Source organism: Cannabis sativa, chromosome 2 (assembly GCF_029168945.1).
Source record: "Cannabis sativa cultivar Pink pepper isolate KNU-18-1 chromosome 2, ASM2916894v1, whole genome shotgun sequence".
In the NCBI taxonomy this organism is placed as follows: Eukaryota; Viridiplantae; Streptophyta; class Magnoliopsida; order Rosales; family Cannabaceae; genus Cannabis; species Cannabis sativa.
In genome coordinates, this window is record NC_083602.1 from 52,470,553 (window position 1) to 52,490,619 (window position 20,067).

Below are 20,067 nucleotides of genomic sequence, written 5' to 3' on the forward strand. Positions count from 1 at the left end.
AACTGCCTTCTATTGCAATAACATGAGAGATAATGATATTAAAAGAGTACTTGATGCTTCGCGTTTCCAAAAGCATGATCCTCCCTTCAAGTACTTAGGAATTCCATTCAAAGAGGATTTCAGCAGCTGATTGTAGTATTCTAATTGAAAAAATGGTGGTTAGGATAAGAACTTAGAGTACGCGTAATCTATCTTTTGCAGGTAGAGTAGTTCTCATCAACTCAGTATTAATGGCCATCCATTCTTATTGGTGTCAAATCATGATATTACCGAAAAAAGTTGTGAATGAAATAGAATCTATCTGTCGTGGTTTTTTGTTGAATGGAAGTCATTTTCTCTCAGGTTCAGTAGATGTTGCCTAGAGTTCAGTTTGTCTCCCTAAATCGGCAGGAGGCCTAGGTTTCAAGAGCATCACGGATTGGGATCTAGCGACTATGTTTATGTATGTTTGGGCCATTGCAAAAAAAGAAGACAACTTATGGGTGAAATAAGTGTATAATGTGTACATCAAGGAGGAAAATTGGTGGTCCTATAGGGCCACGCCAACAGTCAGCTTGTATTGGCGCAAGCTGGTAGCCATAAAAGATAAAGCAACAAGTAGTTTTGATGTATCCCAGGTGCAGAATGACAGGTACAAAGTGGTTGAGGGATATAAGGCTATTCGACCTATTGCTAGTAAAGTTGAATGGGATTCAATTGTTTGGAGCACGTTAAGCATACCCAAGCATAACTTCATTTTTTTGGCTCTCTATGCTTAATAGAATCAAAACAAAAGACAGGTTGCAGTATAGAGAACTTGAGAGTTCTAAATGTTTTCTTTGCAACATTGAAGATGAGACCGTGGCACACCTATTTTTTGAGTGTTCTTTCTCCTTGGAATGCTTAGAAAAGATGAAATCATCGCTGAATTGAAGAATGGCTGCCACTACCTTAGAAAGAATTGTAAGGTGGATAAGGAGGGCAAAAATAAGCAAGGTGAAGAGATCAATTTTCGTTGTTGTCATTGCAGCCCTTGTCTATGAAATATGGCGCACAAGAAACACATTTTTATGGCATTATTCTAATATAAATATAGAGATTGTAATTGTCTAAGTGAAAAACATAGTGAAAAAGAGAATTACATGTATATGGCCAAAAAAAGCAACTAGAAGTGAGAAAGAATGGTTTGATATCTTGTAAAGTTTTATAAAGATTTAAATTCTTCTTATTTGGAGAATGTTATTAGGTTGTACAAAATTTTTTTGAGCAATACACATACTTAGTTTATCGAAAAAAAATTACGAAAATATTCTCGCTAGGTAAAAACTATAATCATACCTAAGAATTTTTAGCATTAGTGTCCCTTGACTTATTTACTATTTGGCATGAGAATTTCTATTTTTACTTTTACAATCAATTATTTGAGTTTTGAAAACATTAGCAATTAAGTTTTTGTAGTCAATCTTTTTACAAAATGTTAATACTTTTTATGGATAATTTTAAAATTTTTCTAAATTATAAATACTAGATAGGAGTTTTCATGAATTCACATTCAATACTTTTAACCCTATACAATTCAATTTCAATATTCATTGGATGTTGACCTTTTACAATAAACACAATCTAATTAATTTGTCTTAACTGATCCAATTCAATCCATTAGATTTTCAAAGCTTTAATTATGTAGGGTGAAAATTTCAAAAACTAAACCTTTGATGAAAGAAATTAATTGTTAATTGTTACTAGGGATGAACAATATGCAATCAAATTCAATTAAGCTGAATTGATCAAATCCAATTTAATTATAAAAAAATAAATATCGAATTACAATTGAATTGTATTAGATGTTAAAAGTTAGATTCTAATTAGATTAGATGGATTATTGGGTGTTATTCTCAAAATTCAATTAAAAACCGATACAATCCAATTATATTTATATAAGTTAAAAAATATATAAATATTGTTATAAATATTAATAATTATGTGGATGTCCAAATCTTTTATTTATTACCATTAATCGTAATCAACATTCCTCTTTTTCTTAGTTTCCCTTTTTCTTAGTTTCTTAATATTTCACTCTTGTATTTGTATAAATAGAGGTTCACCCCATTGGAATAAACAACTCAGAAATTCTCATTCACTTTCTCTTTCTGTCTTCATCTTCTTCTTCTTTTTTTTTTTTTCATCTACTTTATATTATTTTATCACACGTTATCAGCACGAGTCTCTACCCAAGCTTCAAGCATGAGTCTCTGCCCAAGCTTCAAGCATGAGTCTCTACCTAAGCCCCAATGTAAGTATTTTGTTAAAGTTCTTGAATTGTTTCAAGGTCACGATACACTAAATATATATATTTATATATATACTTATCTGACTGAAACAATTTCAAGAATCCTTTGTTTTCTTTTTTATTTTTATCTATATATCTATATATTATATATGTATGTATATGTTTTTATATGTTTATTATTGATTTCATATATATATATTATGTTTTTATCATTTATAATATTTACAATATATGTGTGTCAATGATATGATAGAGAAAATTTGTATAAATTATACATATATCCAGAAGATTATGTATCATCGATAAAATATTGCATATATCCTGAAGATTATGCATCATCAATAAAATATTGCATATATCCTGAAGATTATGCATCTTCGATAAAATATTGCATATATCCTGAAGATTATGCGTCCTCAATAAAATCTTGCATATATCCTGAAGATTATGCAAACGTAATATTCATTATATAGTTGATGGATATATAATGAAAGAGATGAATACATATTTATATATATGTTCTTGTATTTTTTGAGGACAATGAAAAGTAATCTACTATCGATATAGATTTTGACAAACATTTCCTGAAGTAAATATTTTATATTTATCGAAGAAAAAAATGATTGTATTTATGTGAATACAACTAAAGAATCATTAAAAATGATTATTATTGATGCAATTTTATAGTGGGTTTTGAATACCCAAAAAGAATGTTAAGAAAATTGCATTGAAACATCAAAGTATAAAAATAACAATGAGCATGACTAATGTTATTTAAATACATGAGGCGTGTATTTATTGTTCATCATTTCCTGCAGAGAATGACACGAATTAAAGTCAATTACTTTTAAAGATTTCTCGTATTAGTCATGTTATTATACATTGTTATTACTTGCAATGTTGGAAATTATTGAATCTGACATATATTAAAGATTAAATTTTGCATACATCTTGGAGACTATGCAAAAATTGCATTCATATATTCTTTGAAATATCGTAAAAGAAATTGTTGAATAATTTCTTATATTTTTATGGATGAACAAGTAATAAATTTTTAAGAAATTTATAATAATGTTCTACTTGTTCAACGTCATTCCCCGAAGTGAATGTAATGATTTTAAATAATCAATGACATTATTTACTACTTAAATATTTCCAGAGTAAAGTGGAAACAACCAAAAGATGAGATACCACACACAATCAAAGTGCATGAAATCTATATATCATGTGTGGAATTAAATAATAGTAGTCGCGTACCTGTAGTACGGACACACTTATAATCAAGATAAAAGTATATTTGATTATTGAATAGAATGTGAATTGTACAAACTTATAGTACATTTAGAATATTTAAATATCATTACCTAAAGAGAATGAATAGACATGAAATTCTATCTCAAAGAATATAGATTTCACATATATTGGTAATGCCAGAAGCAAATTAATATATACATATTTTATTATTTCTTGAAATCAATAGTTTCAAACTATTGTTTGTATAAGATATGTATATGTGTAGTTACTATTTAATTCAGTTTGTATATTCCCAAAAGTGGATATATAATTTACTAATATTTGTTAGTGATCCAATATAATCAAAGTGATAAAGAATCACAAAATGATTATTTGAAAAACTTCCTGAAGAAGTCTTACATACAATTGCTACTTGGAGTAGTAAAATATATTTGTATGTACCTAGATGTATAACTTTTATCTAGTTATGAAAGTAATTAGAAATAACTTATTATATGTACTGGTTATACATTTAAATATATAATATATCAAGTCATGATAATTAGACTGATGAATAGTCTATTAATAAATTAGATGACTTGTTAAATAGATACCAGGATAAATGAATGATATATTATGGTTATATGCATTTGACCATTACAATAACATGATGAAGTTGTCATATATCTTTTAAATTATACACATCATTGAATTGATGATAGTGATTCCTGAAGAAGTATAAAGTTTGATAAACATAATAGTGACTCCTAAAGAGTGTATATGTTTTGGAGAATAATATAATTATATTATTCGTGTATATAAAAATGAAACTTGTAATGATTATGTTGTAATGAATTTACATTACCTTTTGAAAGTTTCATTGAAATACAAATTACAGTGAACCTGAAGTTCATGAATTGAGTTATTTTGACATGATCAATCATATGCAATAAATTGTCAAATGATTTGACTAAATTTTGTTGAAGAACCAGAAGATTCTTCTCATTGTTAATTTATAAGGCTCAAAAGAAGAATGTGCATATATTTGCACATAGAAAATATTTAAATTATATTTCTTTAACAATCTTGAGCCATTGTTAGATTTTTATTGCATAATTTCTTATTGACGTGATAAGATTATATGATCATGCATTTACAAAATGTGTAAATTTATGTATTTCTAATTATACACGTATGACTCATTCTTAGAAATAAATTAAGTTCATAAGTATTGAACTTGAAACTGAAGTTTATTAAACCTGAAGTTCAATGTCATATAGTATATATGAGTTTAAATAAATATTGATTCATTGTGATATATTGAAATCCCTACAGGTATATTAATATTATTAGATATCACAATTTTTAAAAATTCTCTCGATCAGGGGGAGAGAAGCAGTTGGGATCGATGATAATTTTTGAAAAATAATCCTTGCACAAAGTATATAAGAACGATATAGTTCAAAATGATATGTACCAACTGCAAATCAATATTATTCAAAATTGAGATAGAATGAGTTGAAAACGCCTGAAGCGTAAATGAACAATATAGAAATTATTAATAAATGTTCATTTGATTTATCTTAAAGTTGTTAAATATAGAGGTACTCATGGAGATACCTTAATGTTATAAAGTATTGATAAATGATAACCGTGATGGAAAGTGTACTCTAGAAGAGACTCCCAAGAGAAGTTAAACATAACACATTTGATCATAATTGAATCCCTGAAGTGATTCTATATAGGTACCTATAAATGATAAACATATTTGAAAAATATGTAATTTAAAGAGATCTCTATAAGTTATGTCAATATGGGAGGAAATTATCATTTATTGAAATTTTTGTCGGCAATAAATATTGAATGTGTGCATATGCAATAAACTAACATGAGATAGCAATGATCATGGTATTAGATTTGTCGAGAATTATCGACATACATTTTGATTTTTGGCCAAAATAGTATGACGCAGTCCAGGCAAATTTACTCACATAAAGTGAAGTAAGACCTGTAGGGTGTGCAAATAAATATTTCTAATGAGAAATTTGCATATATGTATTTGTACATAATGAATTATTATACAAAGTTTGCATAGACATGAGATTGATTGAAGTAAGGCTTAAATATTGAGAAAATATAATCATGATTTGATTATAGCCTAGAATATATTTTATGAGAATTTATAAGCGTCACATAAATGTTGCAACAAAAGGTTATTTATTTGGAGCTCATAATATAGTGAGAATTTGAAATAAGTCTTATCTAAAAATTCTAGAAGAATTTAATACATGTCTTAAGTGATATAAATTCTAAGTCGCGCGCACTATATGACAAAGATCTTTGTATGAAATAAAGACATGTAAGTAAATTATTGTTTGAAAAATACCTCTGGTTGTCTATGCAGTACAAATTCGTAAATTATACGTTGTGATAGACTCTTGAAGAATTTTTCATTAATTGAAGAACAAACTTTTATTTCTTTTGTATATCGAGAAATATTAAATGTATAAAGTTTGTTTATTATTATTGAAGTCCTGAAGTACTTCATATGTATCAAGAATTATAAATATATGATCATTTGATATGGAAATTAAGATCATACAACAAGAATGGTACAAATATATGGTCTTGGAGTACCATCAATATCACAAATGAAAATTTATAGTTACCATTAATGTGTTATGTTCATATCTACTTGAAATTTTAAATTTTCGTATGAACAAAGTTGTGTACACATATGAATGATACAATTAGTTGGATAAAGACTAATGTTCCACGAACCCCTCATCTATAATTTAGAAGTCCATACATACTCTGGAAGAGTTATAGAAAATGTATGATCAAAGATTGTATATGGTGATATTTTAAAAGTGATAACAATAATCTTATGAGATCTATTATCACCAAAAGAATTATGGTTCATATGTGCATGAGGGGGAGACATATTTATGTTGCACTCTTTTTCCCTTAGTTCAGGTTTTGTCCCACTGGGTTTTCCTGGCAAGGTTTTTAACGAGGCAACTTGCAAATAATTATGAATATGAAATATATATTGTACTCTTTTCCCTAGCTCAGATTTTGTCCCACTGGGTTTTTCTGGCAAGGTTTTTAACGAGGCAACTATAAATCATGTTAACATACTTGCATTTTATGAAGCAAGTAGAGAATGTGTGTGAGTGAGATCATTGACATAACATATTCGGGAAATATATGGATTGCACTCAATCAAGAAGTATCAACCCAAGCAATTCTCTATGGATAATACTGCTTGCATCGCTCAACTAAAAGGAGGTACATTGAAGGAGATAGAGTTAGAACACATTTCACGAAATTCTTCTTTATACGCTTTAAGAAAATGCATATTGGTGTTCAACATATTCAATCAAGTGTCAATCTTGCAAATTTATTCACAAAGTTATTACTAACATCAACATTTGAGAAGACGGCAGACAAGATAGAAATTCGTCGATTAGAAGATCTCCACGAATGCCTAAATGAGGGGGAGTTAGTTTACACTATACTCTTTTTCTTTTGATAAAGTTTTCAGCAAGATTTTTAATAAGGCAGTTATTATGGACATCCAAGGGAGAGTGTTATAAATATTAATAATTATGTGGATGTCCAAATCTTTTATTTATTACCATTAATTGTAATCAACATTCCTCTTTTTCTTAGTTTCCCTTTTTCTTAGTTTCTTAATATTTCACTCTTGTATTTGTATAAATAGAGGTTCACCCCATTGGAATAAACAACTAAGAAATTCTCATTCACTTTCTCTTTCTCTCTTCATCTTCTTTTTTTTTTTTTCATCTACTTTATATTATTTTATAACAAATATATATTAATTATATTTTTAGTGGTTGATTTTTATTGTGTGTTAAATTTGTTGTGTTGTGTATTTATTTTTATGATGTTTTGTTTTATTTTATTACTTGACAGTATTTATTTTAATTATTTTAAATTTTTAGTTACATTAAACTTGTAAGGATAATATTTTTATAGAGTATTAAATTTATTTAAATTAATATGAAAATTTAGGTGTGTAATTGAATATTCAATTAAAAAAGCAATCCAATTAAATTTTAAGCTCAAATTAAATTGGATAGTATTAAGAAAAAAAACAAGTTGAATTGGATGGATCAGAGTAGAAAAATTTTTTACTACAAAAAATGCGAGTAAAGTTTTTTTTAATAAAATAAAATGCGAGTAAAGTTGAAAGAAGAAAAAAGCTGTAAGGTGACAAGTACGGAAAATCCATTTTCTATAACGTTTAATTTAATTTGTAATGACCGTGAGATCAAATTCTTTGATTCTTAATATATTTACGCTTTTCTAAAAAAGAAAAAGAAAAAGAAAAAAGCACGAAAATAAAGGACTAAACGACGTCGTTGATAGTAGTTCCGACCCGTATAAAAAGTAAATACAAGAAAAAAAAATATAGAGAGGGTGAGAGGGAGAGAAAGAATTTGAAATTCAAAAGGGGCGGTCAAGTCAACTCGTTTGAGGCAGTAAGTAATACTAATAGTGTGTGAGGTGAGCTAAAGACAGGTTTATACTATTAACTCTATATTTTTACACTCTTCCATTTCTATGGTGGTTTTAGTTAACACATTTCTCATAATAAATAATTTCAGACTTAAAACTCACTCATGATAATGACCTCCAATGGCGATTCCAACACTTACGAAGAGGTTCGCAAGCAACGCCTTGAGGAAAACAAGAAGAGATTTGAGGTCACACTCACACTCACACTCCTTTTTCATTTTATTTATTGATCTACATATAATATTCCTCACTTTTGTTTTTCGTGGTGAAGGATTTGGGTATTGCAAAGATCACAAAAAGTTTATCTGACCTTACAAATTCTGAGAAGAAGTCCCCGGTAGTGTTTTTGTTTACAACCAACGTTTTAAATCTCTATTTTTTAAAAGAAAAAATTGTTGGTAATCTTTTGTTGTTGGTCTTTTATGGTGCAGCAACGACATCTTTCAAAACCCAGATCGAAGATTTGTAACTCTGTGGAGCCTAGACGGTCCTCCCGGTCACGCAACCCAGTTCAATCATATTGTGATGAGGTCAGTAAATGTACTCTATGAAATATTTTAGTTATGTATTGGTTCAATCTTGTATGATTGCATTCATTATTTATGCATGCTGTGATGAAAGTTGCTAAAACGGGTCAACAAAACCCTCTGGTAGAGAAGCAACCACCTCGCTGGATCGTGCAATATATGACACTATTTTGGCCTTTGGTCAAAGCACGCTATGTTAGCCAATGTGAGTTTTTGAGGGTTATTCTTTTTATATTGGTGAGTGCTTGATCTCAAGGGAAATGATTTGAAAGCGTTGATCTCAAGTCCAATCCTCTTGTCCAACATAGTGGGTTGGTTTGAAAGCTTTGATGAGTGCTTGATCCCAAGGGAAATGGTTTGAAAGCTTTGATGTGAGACTAGAGTGATATAGTAATCCAACCAAACCAAAGCTTTCAAACCATTTCCCTTGAGATCCAACATAGGAATTCACTAGGGTGTAATCTTGTGCTAACATAGTGGATTGGACTGGAGGATTCCTATTATAATCAGAACAAAGTAAATTTTGTGTTCTTGTCTTTCGATTTTTGTGTGTGCGTTCTTTATGTTACGTGTTATTGGAGAGATAACCTCCTACACACATCTTAAGACTACAAATTTGATTTGGATTTATGTTTTCTGTCTTTAGTACCCGGTCCTAAATGAACATATGTGTTCTTCAAAAGAGTTAAGAGCTGTGCTACTGTCATTACAGGTTTATGTAGAGCTTCCGTCTTCACGGAAGAGATCAAGATCAAATCCATCATCCTGGGCAAGGTGGGGTTGGGTTTGTTTAGTAATTTTTCCTTACATGATTCTGGTACTGAAATTGTAGATTTGTTTTAGCTATCTTGCGAGGCCATTAGACGAAGTCATAATAGCTTCTTATGAAGAAAGGAATGCTGCTTTTAAAGCTGCAGAGGAACTAGAAAGCAGTTTGAAGTCTGAGAATCCAACTTTTGTCAAATCAATGGTTCGATCTCATGTCTATAGTTGCTTTTGGTTGGTAAGTTTGAGTGAATGGATTTTTATATTAGATTTCTATTTCTCATCTTTAGGTGGATGGAAAATGTGATACAACTTTTTTATTTTTTTAAGGGCCTCCCTTCTAAGTTCTGTGAGAATTATCTTCCAAAATCAATTGTGGATATGGAATTAGAGGATGAAGATGGAAAAGAATTTGATGCCATCTACATTGGCAAAAGATCTGGCTTAAGTGGGGGTTGGAGAGCATTTGCTTTGGAGCATAAGTTGAATGATGGTGATGCCTGTGTGTTTGAGCTGGTTGAACCTACTAGATTTAAGGTAAGATCAAATCTGTCACTAATTTGCAAGGTATTATTATTGATTAGGTGGAGTTAGAACTAGACAAGAGTCATGTCTTGAATTAATGAACTGAAATGCTACTTGCAGATCTACATAGTTAGAGTGTCCCTGGTTTCAAGTAAGCAAATTAAAGAGAATAGTAGTAACGGGGCCAAAGAGAAATCAACGGGGAAGATGAAGAAGGATAGCTCAAAATCGAAACAGACAAAGAAGTTGAAAAAATTAGAAGAGCTCCCAACAAAGTGCATGATAGATGATGAAGAGGAACAGGGTGTAAGCCCAAATAAGAGGAATGGGTGTGTTTCAAAGAGTGTGAAGAAGGAAGTTGAATCAGAGAAAGCCAGTGAAACAAATGATGATGATGCTGCTGCTTTGGGTCAGGAGAGTGCAAAATGTTCCTTTAGGAGATCTAAGAGGAAACTTACCCCAAAGTCTTCTCGTCATAGCTTAATTTAGAATGCAGAACCTCAAATCCATTACTAAATTAAGAATGAGTCTGACCAGTTTTTGCTTGTTAGGAATTTGACTATCATATATTTTTCTTGGGAGTTTTTGCCTGTTAGGGATTTGACTATCATGTATTTTCCCAAGCTGCCGGATTAACATTATATCTTACAAACGAGTGTAACAATGTGTCACACTTCATATATTCAATATTAAACACCTTAAGATTCTACAAAGTCAATGTTTTTCCTTTTCTTTTTTTTTTTTTTTTTGCTGAAACTCCTAAAGATGAGAAATAGATGGTAACACGTGAGCAACGCAAACTAAGTTTGAAGGAATGGATTAGATTTCAATGTTTTTTCTATTCTACATATGAAAATCAGTCATAGATGGTAACAAATCTCTACTTATAAATAACAGATTCTATTAACTTTGATGACCACTTAATCCATGATAAGCTCAAAAGGTCAGAGACACAGACAAGGCCCCAGCAAATCTAAGTACAATAGTATACGATATAGGCAGCCATACAAGAGTTTGTAGGTAACCAAAAAACAGAGCAACACAAATTATCATAAGCATCAACCAACATTCAATATCAGATGTTAACACAGCATAGATCAGTGGCAATGCCACTACAAGATCAATGTTTGCTTTGATTAAGTACACAGAAATGCTAGAAGTGACCTTCAATTGTCAAGTATTACAGGAGTGGCATACCATTACCAGTGGATGCAACATTGGTGTTGGTGTGGGATGTTGGGCACCGTCAAATAACAATGCTCTTAGTAATTTTATGATACTAATTGATAAAAGCTATGTATTATCATTCCCTCGAGAAAGATTAGCAACGGAGACATCAAACATATCAACAAAGAGTGCAAAAGGACTAATGATATTTTTACTAACTCACCAAATATAAAATTTTGCCAAAATCCAATGATAACAAAATTGTATGAAATACAAAATTTCCATTAGATGAAAAGCAGAATAAATAATCCCAAAAGAAGTACATAAACGACAACTGGTATGCAAAGTTCAGACTAGATAAAAGGAAAAAAGCTCGTCCAGACTAAAGATTAGAAGAAATCAAGCTTGAACAGCAGCATCAATGAATGCTCTCCCAGGTTGACGGTTGGCCAAAGGTCCATGGCATCCGAGAAGCTGCAGGAGAAATACAATAAAACTTATTCAGTTTTAGAAATAAAAGAACATTTCGATTCAACCAACAATATATTATTCATTGCATTTCTATTCTACTGCCAACTCCAAATAAAGAATCAAGTTTATTGGATAGAAACTAACCTTAGCATTGACACCATCGGGTTGAATACGGTTCTCTGCCTTCAACTTGACGTAGTCACTGCGGCTAAACTTGGTGAATCCCCTGAAGATTAAGCAAGTGTGACAAGAACAAAAGGTCAGGACACAGGCAAGGCCTCCAAATGCCAAAATTCACACAGAATAACAGAATTGCAATACAGACAGTACCGAATCATATACCCTAATGAAAATTCTGTCCAAAAATAACAATCCCAGTGCAAAACAGAAAATCTAATGAAACATACCATTTCCTGCTGACAATGATCTTTTGACGACCAGGGAATTTGAACTTAGCACGACGAAGAGCCTCCTGAGCATGTTGACTGTTGTTGTCCTTGCAACGAACAGACAAAAGGACTTGGCCAATGCTAACTCTGGCACAAACTCCCTGTGGCTTTCCGAAAGCACCCCTCATACCGGTCTGAAGCCTATCAGCTCCAGCACATGAAAGCATCTTGTTGATACGGAGGACATGGAATGGGTGAACACGGACACGTAGATGGAAAGCATCTTTCCCAGCAAACTTGGACATGTACTTGTTGCAAGCAATACGAGCTGCCTCAAGAGCTTCACTGGAAACATTCTCCTTCTCCCATGAAACCAAGTGAACACAGAATGGGAACTCATCCACTCCTTTCTTCTTCATTCCAACATCATAAATCCTGATCTTGGGATCAGGCACACCACGGCAAAACCGTGATTTTGGGTATGGCTTATTCTTAATCTGACGATAACATCTGGCTGGTCCTGGTGTGCGAAAAGTTAAAAACAGTTACAGCAACAAAAAGAAATACAGAGCACAATAACAAAACTCAACCCATGTAATTTAAAATCTCAAACGATGTTCCTCACCAAACATAAATATATATGCGTGTGTTTGTGCTTTTTCATAACCAAAAAGTCAAAACCGGCTATACAAATAATCCTATAGCTGTAACTCAAACGATTATTGTATAGAATAAGATACGAATGAAACCCTAAAATTTCACATTCAGATCCATGCACATTTGATCTTAATTCCTAGCTAGAAATAAATCTACATCAATCTTATTGTAATTGTAATATGAAATACCCAAATTGAAATCTTAAATCATGCAACAAATCAGTTCATATCTCTTACAACGAAAACCAAGGTAAAGAAAATCCATTTACAAAATCAACAAAGCAACAAGACAAGTGATAGGAGAAAACTTACTCCTGCCCATGGCGAAATTCCTCTGTGAAGTTCTGGCCGAAACCCTAATCTTAGAAATGAGGAGAGTAGGAAAATGGCGTGTCGGCTATTTATATATGAATGGTAGTAGTCGAGTCTAAAACCCTAACACGTTCAAGGGAGGCGAGATACGTGTGAGCGTGCGTAAGCGGCATAGATGAATATTATTGGGTTCCACATTGAAATCGGCCCACCGACGTAGTCTATGGACTTTTGAGCCCAAAATCTTCAACGTGATAACTTCCTCGAACCGTCTCTTATATCATTGGCCCATAATAATTTAATATAGGGATTTTTTTACAGAAATACTGAATTTTAGGTAAAGGTTATAATTTTACTGTCACATGGAATTTTTTACAAAGATATTATATTTTTATAAAATAACCTAAAACAACCGTAAAACAACAAAAGCGAAGCGAACAATTAAAAATAACAGTAGAACAACTATAAAACAACAGTAAAAACTTAACACAGTACACAGTATGAAACTTACACAGTATTTTTAAAAAAAAACACAATATTTTTTTAAAAAAAATTAACCCCACAGTAAAAAATAAAAAAAGTTTGAAATTTGTGGTGTGAAAACCCCCCTTTTTTTTTTAGGAAATAAACTTGTTATTTTAAATTAAATATGGAAGTCATTTACAATAACAGAGTTCAAAGGCAGAGGTAAACAATCCGACCAAAAGCAAGTCTCATCCACCCCTAACGCAAACTTAGCCAAACTATCAGCCGCCATATTGGCTGAACGTTTGACATGAGAAACATTAACATTAGGGAAAAAGGACAAAAGACTAGAAATATCAACTATCAAATCTTGAAAAGAAGAGATTGCAGATGAAGTTTTGCATAAAGCATTAGCTACCCGAAGAGCATCTGTTTCTATTTGAGAGATCGGCAGCTGAAGTTGTAGTGCCCAAGTTAAGCTATGAAACAGAGCAAGAGCCTCCATTTCATGAGATTCGAAACTGCCCAGCAATGGTTTGGAAAAGGCAGCTGCAACATGACCATTTGAGTCACGAATGAGAGCACCAACACCAGTGATCTTCCTGGTTTTGTCGACAGCAGCATCGACATTAAGCTTGAGCGATCCTAGAGTTGGAGGTGTCCACGGGATACTGGCAACTGTAGAAGATGCACCAGCAAATTCAGCAGCAGCTGGTGGTGGAGAGTGATGATGCGACTGAACCAGGTCTAGACGAAATTTTGCCTGTGCATTTTGATAATTCTGCCAGTAATTTAAGGCAAAAAATGAGAGATCCTTGGCTGTTTTCGCTCTATTTCCATGAACAACTCTGTTTCTCTCAGTCCAAATTGACCACATAACACAAAAAAGCTTTTCCATCTCAAGTTTAGAGTATATAGCAGCCAAGTGAACCATATAATCGTCTTTGCACATTGACAAAGAGTTGTTCCAGTCAAGTGCAAAATTAGAGTGCCGCCAAACCGATTTAGCATACTTACATCCAAAGAGAGCATGTCCAATGGATTCCCAAGCTTGATGACATATTGAGCAAGTTGAATCTGTGATAACCTTTCTTTTAACCAGAGTTGTAGCAACAGGAAGAGCATCATTGTAGACCCGCCAAATGAAGATCTTGATTTTTTGAGGTAAATTCAGCGACCATAGGAATTTCCACCATGAGGCAGTTGATGAGGAGCTCGAGCTGTTGTCACTTTCTTTAAGAGAGGCAGCCAAATGGTATCTTTATTATACTGAGTATGCACCCGATTGGTTGTGATGCCAAATAAGGATATCATCTTTACGAAAAAAACTCAAGGGGATGGTTACAATTCGATCTACATCAGGCTGTGAGAACCATTGATTGAGTAAGGCCAAATCCCATTGTCTTTCGGCTGTAATGAGATTGGAAACAACAGCATCAGCAGGCCTCGAGAAATGATACAGACTGAAATTTGAGTGGCCTGGTATCCACGGGTCATTAGCACAACTAATTCGACAACCTTCACCTATTTTCCACCGCAAACTAGCGAGTAAAAGAGCACGACCCCAATGAATTGCTTGCCATGTTAAAGAGGGGGAGTGGCCAAGTGAAGCTTCAAGGAAGGTGTTGTTTGGATAATACCGACTTTTTAAGAGTCTTGCAAGTAGAGAGTCAGGCTGTTGAAGCAGTCTCCAAGCTTGTTTAGCGAGCATAGCTTGGTTAAAATGTACAAAAGAACGGAAACCCATACCGCCACTGTCTTTCCTTTGACATAAAAGTTTCCAAGAGCGCCAATGAATCTTGTTACCATTTTCATTCAAACCCCACCAAAAATTGGCCATCATTGACTCAAGCTGATTGCAAAAGTAAACAGGCAAAAGGAAACAACTCATCGCATAAGTTAGAATAGATTGAACCACGACTTTGAGAAGAACTTCCCGCCCCCCAGCTAAGAAGATTTTTTCACTCCAAGTGTGCATAAGCTTCCAAATCTTCTCTTTAATATCACTAAACATTCTTTTTTTATCTCTGCCAGAATAAGATGGCAAGCCTAAGTAGCGTTCATGGCACTTACAAATTGGCATTGAGAGTTGTCTATGGAAGAACACTTGGGAAGCCAGCGTTGTGTTTGGAGAGAAAGACATAACAGATTTATTCGAATTAAGAACTTGTCCCGATGCTCTTTCATATAAATCTAAAGATCTTTTAATAGCAAGACATGAAGACTTAGTAGCTTGACAAAAAAGGAGGCTGTCATCAGCAAAAAACAAGTGAGAAATTGATGGTGCATGCCGAGTTAACTTAAAACCTTGAAGATGACCAATGTTTTCTTCATGTTGGAGCAGCCGTGATAGTCCCTCAAAACAAATTAGGAAAAGGTATGGTGAAAGTGGACAGCCTTGCCGAAGACCTCTTGTTGGAGTAAGTGAGCCCAACACTTCTCCATTTAATTGAAAAGAGAAACTGTTTGTGCGTAAGCATGTCATAACTAGAGCAATCCAGCCACTAGCAAATCCCATTTTACCCATAACAGCTTCTAGGAAATTCCATTCGACACGGTCAAAAGCTTTGCTCATATCCAATTTCAGAGATACAACTCCTTTACGACCCATTGTTTTGTTCTTGATAGCATTGACCAATTCAAAAGCCACGAGAATATTATCAGTAATTAACTGGTTCGGCAAAAAAGCACTTTGCGTCTCGGAGATCACATAAGGAAGAACATGTTTGAGGCGGTTAACAAGCACTTTTGTAATCAACTTAGAGATAACATTGCAAAGGCTGATTGGGCGAAAGTCTTGGAGTCGCTGGGTTTTTTTGATCTTTGGAATGAGAGTTAAAAGTGCTTTGTTTAACTCAGAAGGATCAGCACCATCATTTAAAACACTTAAGACAGCTTTAGTAACCAGATCTCCCACAACTTCCCAATTTTGTTGAAAGAACATTGGAGACATACCATCAAGGCCTGGGCTTGTGTCCGGTGCCATTGAATGTAGAGCAGTAACAACTTCAGTAGCTACATACGGCAACAGAAGCTCAGAGTTTAATTCAGGAGTCACAGTTGTGGGAATGGCATCCAAAGTAGCAGCAAGGGCTTCTTCATCTAAGGCTGTAGCAGTGAAAATACCAGCAAAATAGTTGTGGATTTCAGCAAGCATAGCAGTTTTTGAAGACACCCGACTGCCAGCAGCAGTTTGAAGGAACTTTATTGTGTTATTTGTTTTTCTGGCCGAGGCTTTGGCATGAAAAAACTTAGTGTTGCGATCACCCGAATGTAACCAATCGATCCGAGAACGTTGGCGCCAATAAGTCTCTTCTTGTTCCAACAAATCATCAAGAATAGCTTCAGATTGTTTCAGATTTTCCTTAGCTTCAGCATTGCGAGAGGGAGCATTGTTCAGACTCTGTATTTGTAAATGAGCTTCAGAAATTTTTTTCTTCATATTACCAAACTTTCCAACATGCCATCTTTGTAAGTTAGCTGCACAATCTTGGAAATTTCCTATCACAGTGGCAATGGGATCAGTGACTGAGGAAGTGTTCCAACTTGCTGTGATGATATCCTTACTTTGAGAGTCAGAAAGCTAAATTTTCTCAAAACGGAATCTACTTTTCCTCTTATCTTGCTGAAGCCGAGAGTCCAATGGCTGGAAAATAGCAGAAATTGCCCTGTGATCGGAGTTAAAATAATCCAGATGGTGAACTTGAGGCAGAGAAAAGTTGTTTTCCCAATGGAGATTTACAAAGCACCAATCGAGTCGCTCTTTGAGCGTGTCAACAGCAGTCCGATTTTTTATCCAAGTATAGGGGTCACCTTCATAGGGAGTTTCAAGCAACTTACAATGATCCAAGGACTTGCGGAACTCATCCATTTGTGTTTCATTTCTGAGGCAACCACCACTTTTATTTTCATTGGAGAGGATTTCATTGAAATCACCAATTGCGAGCCAAGGTAAAGTGGGAGATACATCAGCTAAACGTTGTAAAAGAGTCCAAGAATCAGCCTTATGTTGAGCCTTTAGAGCACCATAAAAACCAGAAAAGTGGAAAGTAGCATCATTTTCAACCTTGACATGACAATCAAAGAAAGTTCGTCCAAAGTTAATTAATGTTACATCAACATTGTGCTGCCATAAGAGCATCAAACCACCACTAAAACCAATACGTGGAGATTCCAACCCATTACTAAAATTCAAGGATTGCCGAAAGTGTGAAATAGAGTTTGGTGGAAGTTTTATTTCCATAAGAAACAAAATATGGGGCGATTGTTGTTTGACAAGCAATCGAAGATGCCTAAATGCAGTCGGGTTCCCCAATCCCCGTGCATTCCAACTTAAGATTTTCATAATGAATCGCGGGATTGCAACGCAATCTCCGCTGAGTTGTCAATGAAGCCATCCGAATCCATATCATCATAGGAAACATTGTGGCTAGAATTTTCTCCCAATGACAAGTGGGAGTTTTGATTACGACATCTTTTGAGAAACTGTCGCATGGAGAGTGGATCACTTTGTCTCTTGGTAGTAGAAGCAGGTGGGATGTTTTCTTTGTTATGAGTAGCAAGAAAATCCAAAGATGGAGAGGCAGTAATGGTTGATGTGGCACCGGGTGAAGGGGAATATATAGGCTGTGGGAAAGGTGACATAGAGTAAGTATGAGTAGAGGAAGTATTATTGGGTGTCAAAGATGGTGGATAGGTAGCCACGGGTAGGGATGGTCTAGAAGCCGACCCTATATCTGGTGTAAAGATATTGGATAAATTAATGGCAGTGAGTGAGTTATCAACATAGGGATTAGGAGTGAGTGGATTGGTTGTTGTAGAGACATTGGGTGTAGTAATTAAGGAAGATGGTATGGGGGAGGAAGTTGGTGGTGTTATGTGAATTCTGGGTGTTGAAAAACCAGCAGTAGGCAACGTGGAATTTGGGTGTGAGAATGGCAAAGTTGAAGTTGATTCAGAACCCAAAAACACACTCGGGGAAGGGGGTGCAGTAGTTCTTAGGCGGGGAATGGTTGAAGTAAGAATGGTACGAGCCAAGCGAGTCAATAAAGGCCAGGCATTGCCTTTAGAAAAATCGGTTCGATACTTATCATAGCCCGTAGAAGGAAGCTTGGCACCTTTCATCCAAGGACCGTATGGGAGATCATCATCATTGCCATTATCCATTCGTTCCATGAACTTGATGCATTTTTCAAAAGGATGTCCAAGAAATCCACACTCGAAATAAAATTCCGGAAGACGCTCATAACGAAAATCAATCCAAAACTCATCTCGAACTTTAGGCAGGCTGATCATTTGTCCACGAGGAAGAGGCTTATTAACTGGCATTTTAACACGAACCCGAAGGAAAGGACCCCACCCCTCATCAAGAGAATCCTCATAAACATCCAAAAACTCACCAATGAGATTTCCTAATGCTCTTGCAAGAGTCTTCGACTTACTTAAGAAAGGAAATCGGTATATTTGCACCCAAAAGGGAGTGTATAGCAAATCATTGATTGAGACATTTTGCAGAGTACTTGGTGAGTGCATCACAATAAGGTGATTTTAAAAATGCCATGGCTCCTTGTTCATCACTCTAAACTTATCACCAGCACAACCAAATGAAACTTTAAATAACTCCTCCCCATAAGCAGAAACAACAGCAGGATAATGGCCCTTCCAGTGACCGGACATTTGTTCGATAAAATTCAGTTTATGGACATAGTTATCAGTGAGGACTCGGGCAAAGAGCAGATGAGCAGAGGTCGGGCAAGATGAAATAGCAGCCTCCTCTGGCAAGGCAAAAACAGATCCCTCTTCCTCCGTAAGGGAAAGAGTATTGTTGAGAGCATTCACAATGGGATCCATGATTGAAAACCAGCAGTGCAGAAAGGTAAAACAACATCAAATCAGAGTAGAGATCCACAATGTTGGTCAAAGAAAGATGAAGAACAAGAAATAACAAACTAGAAAAAAACCGAATAGAGGAAGGAAAAGATGAGTTTGAACAGAGAAGTTAGTTAAAAAGAAAAAATGGGTAGTTAAAAAGACTTAACCGCAACAGACCCGTAGGCACTATTCAAATTCTACCAACCCCTTTAATATATATATTGAAAATTTACACAAAATACTTCAAATTGTAATGTTATTTTTTACGTTTTTACGAAATTATTTTTTATATTTTACGGACTATAAACTTTTAGAGGGAAAATAATTTTTTTTTTTTAAAAAAAAAAAAAATCATTCAAACAAAGCAAACAAATAAAGGCAGCTATCCACAAAGACAGCCCCACACAAAAATTAGAAAATTAAGTATTACAAATCGTGTTCAAAACATCAGTCTCTTTTGTTCCTTATAAAAGAAAAAAGATTCCTAATTCTAGCTTTAATGGCAAGCTTAGTTGATAAAGTGACCATCTTAACTGAATAATAAGTATTCTCAAAAATTCAATAATTTCGATTTCTCCAAACAAGATAAATCAAAGGAGAAATCATGGCATTAATACTTGATCCACTAAACCAGGCCGCATATTATCACACCAGGAATGCCACTCCTCCATAGTCGACGACCATTTGAATAGACCAAATCAGGAGGAAACATCAGCAAGGATTTTCCTTGCAAACACACACTCGAAAAGAAAAAAAACATGATGATGCGATTCATTTCTCTCTTCACAAACAAGGCAGAGGGTAGAGGACAGCACCAGAACTTTAGCTAAATGATCTCGGGTTAATAACTCATTGTGGGCATGTCAAAAAGA

General features: G+C 34.1%; 2 protein-coding genes across 3 annotated transcripts; one reads left to right on the forward strand and one right to left on the reverse strand.

Annotated features, from left to right (window-relative positions):
• The first annotated feature begins 7,906 nt into the window (after positions 1 to 7,906).
• On the forward strand, positions 7,907 to 10,577 carry LOC115718484 (putative B3 domain-containing protein At5g58280). Of its 2 annotated transcripts, XM_030647282.2 has the most exons (8): positions 7,952 to 8,010; positions 8,137 to 8,235; positions 8,319 to 8,384; positions 8,479 to 8,577; positions 9,287 to 9,348; positions 9,418 to 9,577; positions 9,670 to 9,876; positions 9,985 to 10,577. In XM_030647282.2, exons 2-8 carry the CDS (start codon positions 8,152 to 8,154, stop codon positions 10,351 to 10,353), a joined length of 1,047 nt encoding a protein of 348 aa, XP_030503142.1. In that variant the 5' UTR covers positions 7,952 to 8,010; positions 8,137 to 8,151; the 3' UTR covers positions 10,354 to 10,577. The 2 variants fall into 2 exon arrangements, with proteins under 2 accessions (XP_030503140.1, XP_030503142.1); XM_030647280.2 differs by having other exon boundaries at positions 7,907 to 8,235.
• A 650-nt stretch (positions 10,578 to 11,227) lies between these two features.
• Positions 11,228 to 13,102, reverse strand: LOC115718485 (large ribosomal subunit protein uL16). The gene is made up of 4 exons (XM_030647284.2): positions 12,860 to 13,102; positions 11,910 to 12,411; positions 11,647 to 11,728; positions 11,228 to 11,505 (listed from the first exon to the last, which is right to left on the reverse strand). The coding sequence occupies exons 1-4, from the start codon at positions 12,867 to 12,869 to the stop codon at positions 11,431 to 11,433; spliced, it is 669 nt and encodes a 222-aa protein (XP_030503144.1). The 5' UTR covers positions 12,870 to 13,102; the 3' UTR covers positions 11,228 to 11,430.
• Between the last annotated feature and the right edge of the window lie 6,965 nt (positions 13,103 to 20,067).